Below are 10,850 nucleotides of genomic sequence, written 5' to 3'. Positions count from 1 at the left end.
GGAAAAGAGCAATCGCACTCGAATATGAGGCTTTTGGTAAGGCCCACATATCCGAGCTTTGAGACCCGATTGCTCTTTTCCTCAGCTCAGGCGGAATACCTGAGATACTGGCTGCATGCTATGGGCCTTACCAAAGATGTGATTGCTCTTTTCCTCAGAGAGCGTGCCGGAGTGTAGAGGAAGGAAACGATTGCGATACGGTGGATGGAAAAGATGACGACGCGAAAATGACGACGACGGCGCGGTACGGACAATGAAAAAGCGGACGACGACGATGTGAACCAAAGCCGACAAAGAAAAATGAGCGAGCAAAAGATAAGCCATGCGATGCGTGAACTCTACATTTTGCAAATGGAGGGAGGAAAAAGACAAGGACAGATAGAGATAGAGAGAGATAGAGAGATGTCGTGAATTGGCGTAGGATCGTATCAGTGCGTGGAGGTTCGTGCGTCAGAAGATTCAAGTGAAATACCTTACCTGAGATACCGACTCATATAGACGTGGTTCTCTTTTCCTCAGCCCAGGCGGAATACCTGAGATACCGGCTGCATGCTACAGGCCTATGCTGAGGCAACGAGCAATTGTATCTCAAAGCTTGGATATGAGGATTTGCTTTTCCTCAGTTCAAGTGAAATACCTTACCTGAGATACCGACTCATATAGACGTGGTTCTCTTTTCCTCAGCCCAGGTGGAATACCTGAGATACCGGCTGCATGCTACAGACCTATGCTGAGGAAAAGAGCAATCACGTCTCAAAGCTTGGATACGAGGATTTGCTCTTTTCCTCAGTTCAGGTGGAATACCTGAGATACCGACTCATAGACGCGATGAGGAAAAGAGAAATCGGGTCTCAAAGCTTGGATGAGGATTTGCTTTTTTCCTCAGCTCAGGTGGAATACCTGAGATACCATCTATTCCGCCGCATTCAAGACCAAAGACGAGCGCACTGAGGGTACTCTCAAGCACCCCTTAGTTCAACAATACGCTGCTGTGAAAATTGGCAACATTCTAACTGCAGTATTTAAAAGTCACGTGACTTATTCGCACAGACGAGCAGGGTGGTGTTGCTATTTGGTGACAAATCAAAACTAAGTTACATTGGCGGCGCATCTTTCTGTCTAATTGAAGAAAAAAAACAAAGGTGTGACAAAGCCAATACAAGGCTACCGCAGAGGGGCCCTCTCTGCGGCAGTCTAGTACTGTGTAATACAGTAATAAAAAGTAGAGCGAGAAAAATATAGCTAACTAAATAACATAATCTGTGAACCTCGCTGGCAATCAGTATCTGCGAAGCGAATATCAAACAAGTTACCTTTGAATGTCTGAACAAGCCAAAAGAAACATATCTGTGAAGCGCTGGCAATCAGTATTTGCGTAGCGAATATCAAACAGGTTACCTTTGAATGTCTAAACAAGCCAAAAGAAACATATCTGTAAGCTGCGGTCAGCCTTTGGTCAGAGGCAGCGATACAAGTTACCTTATGGTGGAGCGGTTGTCATCCCTCCAGAGAAAATACAACACAAGGATTGTGGGAGGAGGCGCACCATTGTGGACACTTAAACCTCACAAGCACAACGGTGGTTGAAGGAGGGGCGCACCAATGTGGACACTGAATCCTCTCCAAGCCAAGCCCCCAGTACTCAATGATAAAAGAAGGGAGGAGAAGTGCGCCAATGCACACATACATCTCCTCCCCAAGCCAAGCCCTCAGTACTCAATGGTGAAGCAAGGGAGGAGAAGTGCGCCAATGCACACATACATCTCCTCCCTAAGCCAAGCCCCCAGTACTCAATGATAAAAGAAGGGAGGAGAAGTGCGCCAATGCACACATACATCTCCTCCCCAAGCCAAGCCCCCAGTACTCAATGGTGAAGCAAGGGAGGAGAAGTGCGCCAACGCACACATACATCTCCTCCCAAAGCCAAGCCCCCAGTCCTCAATGCTCAATGATGAAGAAGGCGTTCAGTAAAGAGATGGCTGAAAGAAAGACATACCTTAGATCTATAGGCGCCTCAATAGTATACCAAAATAACTAGAAAGGTGTTTAGTGGAGAGACGGTTCAAAAAAGACAGACCTTAGATCTGGAGGCACCCCAATAGTGTCCTAAATTGTCTAGAAAGAAGGCGTTCAGTGAAGAGACGGTTGAAAAGAGACGTACCTTAGGTATCCACAAATCAACCTATGCAACCAAATTAGAAATAGAATTAGATTTGAAAGACGCATACCATGCAGTAGGGAATGAGTGCTCAGTGGGTTGTTAGCCACTTACACAGCTGCAGTCTGTGTAAGTGGCTAACAGGGTGAGCGGACAGAAGAGATGTGGTTTGAAATTGAACCGTGTGAAAGTGTTGCGCTGGACTATATGTTCAACATATTTGATGTTATTTGTTGCGGCAAATGCCGGCGCAACCACAACACGATCACATGACTGGTTGGTTTGAAAATTCGTAAAGTCCTTTTTGCTCTACCATTTCTTTCCTTATCCAATGCCGCCTAAAAAGAGCAACATGGCCAAGAAGTCTTGCGGCGGTTCTGCCCGGAAACTTTTGGCACCTGCCGGCTCTCCTCCAACGCCCGCAGGATCAACATCGTCCGCGCCATCCTTAGAGCCAGAGGACGCTAGGATTCCGGAAGAACACAGTATAGTAAGTTGTTTTTGCTTCTTTCTAGTGTTCAGTTGACTGACTGGAGGTCAGTGGTGTTTGATCTGTCTCGATGGCGCGGAAGGTGATGTTGTACTCTTTGAATGCAACGCCTGCCCCCGCGTCATGTGCAGCAAATGCATTGAGGTGCCCGAGGCGCACGTCGATGCCGTCCGACATCCGGACGTTATATTTTTATGTCTTTCTTGTCACTCATTGCGGACGGTTAAGGAGCCCGCGCCATATTTTGTGAGTCTTCTTTGTCTTATTCAAATGTTCTATTGATTGACTACTTAACTTTGTTCAGGGCTTCTACCGTAACGTTTTGCCAGAGGAAGGAGGAACGCCTGTACTCCCAGGCTTCCTACAGTTCAACGGCAAGTATGAGCTGGCGTCCAACTCCATCTTGGCAGCCACACCCCTCGCCATCGTCCATTTTGCCCTTGGCGCCAAGTACACAATCTCCACACCCGTTCCACTCCTCTCGCATTACCTCGACAAGTACTACCCCAACGGTGGGTTTCTGTACGTTGAGATCTCGTTCGACGTCGCCACCTATACGAAGATCGACAAGTACACCCGCGACCAGGTCGAAACGGTTGCTAAGCTCGTCCGTCACCTTGGCTCAACTGGTCGGGTCTTTGCGTTTCTCTCCAACCATTCGGAAGAAGACAGCGGTTGGCTCTATGCAGGGAAGGAGGGTCGAGGTGAGGGAGAGTATGTTGCGATGGAAGTTCAGCATGTAAGTTTTAAAATTTTGACGCTTCAATATTATTAATTAATCTATTCTAGGTTCTCTCCACAGTGTTGAAGCCCTACGCCAGGATCCTCAAGTCCGCACACATCGTCTTCCTGGTCTGCGGTTCTGTGGTGGCATACAAGACGCCCTACACTCAGCTCAAGGAGTCTGTTCTTCAATTCAACTTCGCATCTGCAATTCTCTTTTCCGCAGCTCGCTTTCAACCCCTTGTCGCCACTAATTTCTTGGTCGCCATGGCGGAACTTGTTGCGATTGAGCAACTCAGCATCCGCACTGTATTTCCGACCCTCCTTAGTATGTCAGGCGGTCTTGGTCAACACACCAGCGTCATCCTGATGACTCCCGTCAACATTGATGGTTACTGCAAGCTGGAACTCACTACATTCGCGCGCGCTCACACTCAGACTTCGCCTTGGGGCGTTCCTATTCCTGCGCAATGCCCCCAATGTGGCTCTACCAAGAGCTGGGGTGAGAGGGTTGCTGTGACAGTTTCTGATGAGAATCGCGACGCGCACGCCTCAGCCCAAGGCTCTGTTTGCCAGTACATCTACACATGCAAGTACACCAACTGTGGTAGCACGCAAAAGTTGCCGTGCTACAAGTTTTCTGTCACCAAGCCTCCTGGGTCCATCATCAACAATGCCAGGACCAAGAACTGCGCTTGGTTCAAGTCGCCTTCTACTCATTTTGTATCTCAGTCTTTACCTGACTCTACCCAAGGCAAGCGCAAGAATGAGACAGCGTCTCCTGGGACTGCAAAGAAGGCGCGCAAGTAAATTATGTATTTACTTGACACTGTACATAATTTGAATTGATTGAGGTATCACTTTGTCACACGTGTGATTTCGTAATGACGCATCTTGGTTTGCATGCACGTGATCGCGTCTCCTTCAAAATTTCAACTCTTCAGCCTGGTCTAAGGTTACACGACGCATACTCACCCTTACCAAAAGCTCCTGACTTACGTTTTCTTGTCATCAATGGCTGAATGGTATGCTTCTTGGGAGGGAGTACTGACTCTCCACAAAGATCAGTTTGTAAATGGGAAGAATTCCCGTCAGAATCTCCTAAGACAGATCCGCAATGAAATTGTTGCAATTCATCGTACAAGACAGGATTCCGAGGATTTACCAAAGGGATTGAAAAAGGTACTGTTTTGTTGAGTATATAATGATACTGATATAATTGTTATATAGGCTATCAGGAGGTACTACCTCCAGTTCTTAACGGACACTGATGATCGACGTGCTGAGCAAGAGGTCTTGGGTGATGAGCCGGAGGAAGAACCATCTGGCGTGTCCCCTGAGGACAGAGAATTGGCGGCTCGTCCTAAGGACGCAGGGTTCTACAAGAAGGAGCTTAATGCTTGGGACGTCGCGCAGAAACTCTTCAAGCAGGAGATGGACGACTACGATAAGGAGCAGCAACAGAAGAAAGGCGTGCAACATTCTATTAAGTATAGGACTGGACATGCGAGGGAGTGGTTCAACAACATGACCTCTGCACATCAGAAGGAAGTTGAGGAGGCGAGGGACAAGTGGAATAGGGAAGGTGCCCCAGCAGAAGCACAGGCGATGTAAATTGCCTTTTTTTTTCAATTTCTACTATAACAACATTGATAGGTATCGAAAGAAAAGCCTCAAAAAAGTTCTCGACGATTTTACAGAACAGATAAGGCGTTCTATGGGTTGCCGAGTCGTGATGTTAGTCAGTCACAAGAAAAATGCCGATCAGACTTTAAGTGTCAAGATGTGAGTATTTATCCACTCTCCTCAGGGTAAAATAACAATTTTATTGTTATTCAGTCATGAGTCTCAGCCTGTCAATCACAAGAAACCGTTTAGCCTGAGTTCTCGAGGAAGCAAAGAGTGGACGTCCGAAGGTTTTGAAAAATTTGCCGAGTGGTTGAAGGAAGAATTCTGTAAGTTCTGTATTTTTGGGGATTGGTTCAGACTGCTCAATGACCGCGTATCAGACCCCACCAATGATGATGATGACTCGTCCGATGAAGACAGTAAAGATGGAAAAGATGCGATACCTGAAGTCATCTTGGACGAGCACGGGTTTGCAAAGCTCCCTTCCTGTAAAGGAGTGGGCCTCAAGGGGCAACAAGAATTGGTTCGGCAAATTTTTCATGCATCTTACAGTGAGTTGCTGATCACTTCATCTGTTGATTTTAACTTGACTCAATTTCCGTTTTTCAGAAGTCTTCACTGGTAGCAAAAAGCCAGTACCTTGGCTCTTGATTGCCGGCAACCTTTTGGTGTACCTGGATCCAGACTCCATCCCTGAGGGTTTCGTCGTGCAAGACCCGTCTCATTTGAAGGCGCAGGAAATAAACCATCTTTGGGGCCATTGGGAAGCCAGGAAGGCTTCGAAACAGAAACTGGTTATTTTTGTCGGGGCCGTGAGTTCCCACATGAACAAGTCCCTGCTCGTCAATGCTGTTTATGTAGGCGAGAAACAATCTAAAAAGAAGTATGTACCAGTCGACACTGATGATGAAGAGGAGGCTTCAGCTGCGCCTACATCCACGAAACGTACAAGACAGCTGGCCGAGGCTAAGGCGTCCTCCAAGCCCAAGGCCAGCACAAGGCCCACCAAGAATTCAAGACCGCAAACCCAGGACAGCTCTGAGGATAGCTCTGATGATAATCTCACTCCATCGAAAGGGCTGGTTAAGCGACCATCAGTTGGTCAAGAAGTCGTGCGCACACCAGCCACTGTGCCAAAGAAAGATCGGATGTCATTCTTACGGTCTCTCAGCAGCCAGGACGAATATCTGCTTTTGATTTCACGTCTTGGTGACTTGAAAAAGGTACGTTTTCGATTAATACCTGGATTGGTGAAACTTGATACTCACTTGACGCAGGAACAAAGCTCTGAGGCAATGGAATGGCCCGCTTGGGCGACATGGAGTTGGGACAGATCACACCTTCCGAATAGTGTGCACTCAGACGAGCGTGAGTTGAACAAGTTCTTGGAGATAGTCGTCTCTGCCAAGATCTCTGGCTTGGTATCAGCCATGGGGGTTAGCCTAGGTCTTGGGATGCTGCTAAGAGAATGCAAGCGAGTTATCGAATATGAGGAGGACGAAGCTACCCCGAACACCCCCTCTTACCTTGGCACCTCTATTTTGAGTATCAAGACCCACGACCTCGTCATAGAGGCAATCAATACAGCCAGAGGTGGGGTTACGCGGATGCTCAAGGCGAAGGAAGGACAACGTGCAGCCATTGCTGAGGCTGCTGCTGGTGAAGAACACGGAGCTGATACTGCCATTCAGACCATCTCAACCAGGGAAGAGAAAGAGGATGAGGGGACGGAAATGGAGGCAGATGAGTTGACAAGGAAGCTTGACAAGGAGTCGTGGGAGGTGGAGGAAGAGAAGAAGAAAATGGCGATGCTGCAGGAGGACATGAGAAAGCTGGAGGAGAGAAAGCGAGAGCTGGAGGAGTACAACCAGAAGCTGTTGAAACTGGTGGAGATCGAAAAGGACAGTGGTGGTAAGGATGATATGGAAGATAAGGAACAGCGTGGCGAGGAGGAGAAGGCTGAGGAGGAGGAGGAGGAGGAGGAGGAGGTCGTCGTGCAGAAAGGGAAGAAAAGGGGGAAATCTGGGGGATCTGGAAGACCATCCAAAAAGGCTACCACTGACAATATTCGTCGATCCAGCAGATCCAGGAAACCCTCCAAAAAGGCCATGCGAAAGTGACCTAGCATAGCACATTGAATTCTTGCTGTTTTAACTGATAGATCTACTTGATATTACTAGGCAAAGCAATATACATGATGGGGTGGCCGGTATATAGTTTACAAGGCCAGCCAAGACTTTATACCTGATTTTATAAGTGGGGCTGGCCAGTACTTACCCTACATGGCCGGCCAGTACCTTTGTACATGCTAGTACCTGCCCTATGGGCTCGGCCTGGCTGAGCTGGCCAGTACCTGCACTGTGCACTCGGCCGGCACTCTCATACACGATTGTATAAGAGTGCTGGCCGGAGGCTGGTTCTTGGTAGCATTCGGCCGGCACTCCCATACACGCTTGTATAAGAGTGCTGGCCGGAAGCTGTTTGTTGGCAGCTGGCCAGTACCTGCCCTGTGCACTCGGCCGGCACTCTCATACACGATTGTATAAGAGTGCTGGCCGGAGGCTGTTTCCTGGCAGCATTCGGCCGGCACTCCCATACACCATTGTATAAGAGTGCTGGCTGTGTTTCCTGGCAGCTGGCCAGTACCTGCCCTGTACACTCGGCCGGCACTTTTGTACACTATTGTATAGGAGTGCTGGCCGGAGGCTGTTTCCTGGCAGCAGTCGGCCGGCACTCCCATACACCATTGTATAAGAGTGCTGGCCGGAGGCTGTTTGTTGGCAGCTGGCCAGTACCTGCCCTGTGCACTTGGCCGGCACTCCTATACACGATTGTATAAGAGTGCTGGCCTGAGGCTTCTTCCTGGCTGAGCTGGGCAGTAAATGCCCTGTGCGCTCGGCCGGTACTCCTGTACAGTCACGTGTAGGAATGCTGGCCAGTACTTGTCCTACAAGGCCGGCCAGTTCTCGCTCTACACATTCCTTCGGTACCTAAGCAGAGTTCAAGGTACACTGGCCGTGCCCACTTCTACGAACCGGCCAGCCACATATCTACCTGGCCAGGCCGGTGCTGGCTGGGACATATTCTACGGCCTTTTGGCACATCCGGGGCACCACTTCTACATCCAATGTGACTGAAGGGTCTGACATCTGCGGACACTGGTATCTACGATCAGGACATTGATCATGCTATGGGCGCAGCTCACAATATGTACAACAAGTTGTCACTTGCAGGCATTAGTAGGAAGTAGGGTGTGATATTCTAGCTCTAAAGCTTCGCACATGTTATTGCTGGGCGCTGAAGTACCGCAGACTGGCCATCCCTCGGGACGGCGGGGCCAAATAACCACCCTTGCAACATACCGGAGCTCGTGCTAAATCGATACTGACTGTACCGCACACAACGAGAGGACTGCTTGCGCCAGGATCCAAGAAGTCCTGGAAAGATTTGAAACCCTTACATCTCCTGCCCTTCGTTATGCATTGTCGATCGAGGCAAGTGCTCCGGGTGTGGGATGGTTGCGTAGCACCCTCCATTTCAGCCTCGACTTCCATTGCGACTCTGCTTGCGATCAAGTACGATCCTCACTAATGATTTCTGCGATCGTGTTCGGCATGCTGTTTGCAGTGCTTTGCGACAAAGGGTGTCCAACGAAGAGATATGGTACGGCGAGAGGAGCAATGCGGAGGAGGGATGGATTCTAGCAGAGGTGAGTAGTACTTAATGCGTATTCGAAGGACTGGTTCCAATGAGTGTCTCTAGACGAAGTATAGTACTACTACTTACGACCACAGTCCGGGTTGAATCTTATGTAATGAAATACTTGACAGATCTTATCTTATCTCGCCTAAGAGGAAATTCTGCATTACTGGGCTGCGATTTCCACCATCCATCCTTTTAGTACATGGCTCAAGTTGAAGAAAAACCCGAACTCTTCCCTCTGATCGCAGACGTTGTCAATAAAGCCCATGCCGGAGATGAAGAAGATACTGACGCTAGACCACTCGAGGAGATCGAGTCTCTTTGCATGCAGTGTGGGGAGCAGGTATGTTCACTAACATTCCGATGGCTGGCATAATGCTCACGTCCGTCAGGGAGTAACACGAATGATGCTCACATCAATCCCGTTCTTCCGCGAAGTGATCGTGATGAGTTTCCGCTGCGAACATTGCGGCCACTCAAACAATGAGATTCAGTCGGCGGGGAAGATCAGACGTGCGCGCTTGTTTATCTCGTTACCCATCCCTCCTAATATTAATTATCTTTGAGACAGCCGAAGGCACTATGTACACAGTAAAAGTGCTCAATCGCGGTGACCTTGACCGTCAACTTATTCGCTCCGAAGCGTGTAGCATCAACATCCCCGAATTTCAGTTGGTTCTTCCGCCCTCCCGTGGGCAGCTTACAACTGTCGAGGGTCTTCTCCGAAATATCGTTGCGGATCTGGGCGTACAGCAACCGCTTAGACGCATTCAGGATGAGAAAGCCTACGCTAAGATCCAGGAAATCATTGATGGTCTCAAGGAGATCATTGCTGATGACGAAGATGAAGACGAAGGAAAGGACAAGCCCGAGAAGAGAGCACTTTCGAAAGAGGATCCAGTAATACGTGCGATCACCATTACCCTAGACGATCCATCTGGGAATTCGTTCCTCGAGTTCGTGGGCAGCATGTCCGATTTGAAGTGGAACATGCGTACATACGAAAGATCTCTTGAGCAGAGCCGGCAGCTTGGATTGGCACCTCCTGTGGAAGACGCGGAAGAAAATGCGGTAGACGAGACAGAACAATTAGGGGGTCCGAACGAGGAAGTGTTTGAGTTCCCCGGAATCTGCTCGCGTTGCGGACGACCTCTCATCACACGTATGAAGAAGGTTTCCATCCCTTACTTTAAGGTTCGTATCGAAGACACACTGAATCTGCATTGCTCACAACACCTCCAGGACACTCTCATAATGTCAACTAACTGCGAAGACTGCGGCTATCGAGATAACGAGATCAAGTCAGGGGCTGCAATTTCTGAGCATGGCAAGAGGATCACATTAAAGGTTGAAGATAGAGACGACCTGAGCCGCGACATACTTAAAGTAAGCACATCCTTTCCTCTCTCTGAGCTTTTTTTTTGACTCAAAGTGTCCTGTAGAGCGACACGAGCGGTCTCAGCATACCGGAGATAGACCTCGTTCTCCACCCCGGCACGCTAGGCGGACGTTTTACGACTTTAGAAGGCATTTTAGATCAGGTATACGAGGAACTCACCGAGAAAGTATTTAACACGGGAGATTCTGGGGTCGTCGACGTCGACGACAGAGCCGAGTTCCAGGAGTTCTTGAGAAAACTGAAGCAGGTGTGTTTTCTCATCCCGTCATACGACTCTCGTGTTAATCGATGAAATTAGGTCAAGAACGCTGAGATACCGTTCACCTTGATCCTTGATGACCCCCTGGCGAACTCACACGTGCAGAATCTATATGCACCTGATCCAGATCCGAACATGGAGATCGTCACATACGAGCGAACGTGGCAGCAGAATGAAGACCTTGGATTGAATGACATGAATGTGGAATCGTACAGCGCCGGGGATGACACGAAGGACGGTGCCACTGAAAGCCAGATGTCATAGCAGGCAAAATCTGCCAAGTGTGGTTTAATACATAGTAGTCATTTGAGACCGTCTACTCCACATACAGAGCTACACGAAAATTTTGCACCACAAAAAGAGCGGGAAATGATTCAATAGCTTACATAGCGTACAAAGCATAAGTGTGACGGCGCGCGTCAAGACAGACATCACGTGATTACTGATAATTTTCGACTCGTAAATGTCCTTCACATCTGACCGTGTTTCG

At 48.8% G+C, this 10,850-nt stretch overlaps 2 protein-coding genes across 2 annotated transcripts; both read left to right on the top strand.

Annotated features, from left to right (window-relative positions):
• Positions 1-2,489: 2,489 nt before the first annotated feature.
• On the top strand, positions 2,490-7,120 carry EDB91DRAFT_1080071 (uncharacterized protein; the record flags this gene model as incomplete). Its single annotated transcript, XM_041315187.1, has 12 exons — positions 2,490-2,648; positions 2,681-2,694; positions 2,780-2,894; positions 2,953-3,387; positions 3,438-4,177; positions 4,517-4,553; positions 4,602-4,981; positions 5,028-5,156; positions 5,211-5,326; positions 5,381-5,551; positions 5,610-6,223; positions 6,278-7,120. The coding sequence occupies 12 exons, from the start codon at positions 2,490-2,492 to the stop codon at positions 7,118-7,120; spliced, it is 3,753 nt and encodes a 1,250-aa protein (XP_041180028.1).
• A 1,712-nt stretch (positions 7,121-8,832) lies between these two features.
• Positions 8,833-10,742, top strand: EDB91DRAFT_1199322 (zf-ZPR1-domain-containing protein). The gene is made up of 6 exons (XM_041320635.1): positions 8,833-9,045; positions 9,095-9,215; positions 9,274-9,896; positions 9,945-10,088; positions 10,145-10,348; positions 10,400-10,742. Exons 1-6 carry the CDS (start codon positions 8,905-8,907, stop codon positions 10,622-10,624), a joined length of 1,458 nt encoding a protein of 485 aa, XP_041180027.1. The 5' UTR covers positions 8,833-8,904; the 3' UTR covers positions 10,625-10,742.
• Positions 10,743-10,850: the final 108 nt, after the last annotated feature.

This window comes from Suillus paluster, assembly GCF_016628075.1.
Source record: "Suillus paluster strain FC165 chromosome Unknown EDB91scaffold_12, whole genome shotgun sequence".
NCBI lineage: Eukaryota > Fungi > Basidiomycota > Agaricomycetes > Boletales > Suillaceae > Suillus > Suillus paluster.
The sequence above is the reverse complement of the archived record's forward strand: the minus strand, read 5'-3'. Positions and strand labels throughout refer to the sequence as shown.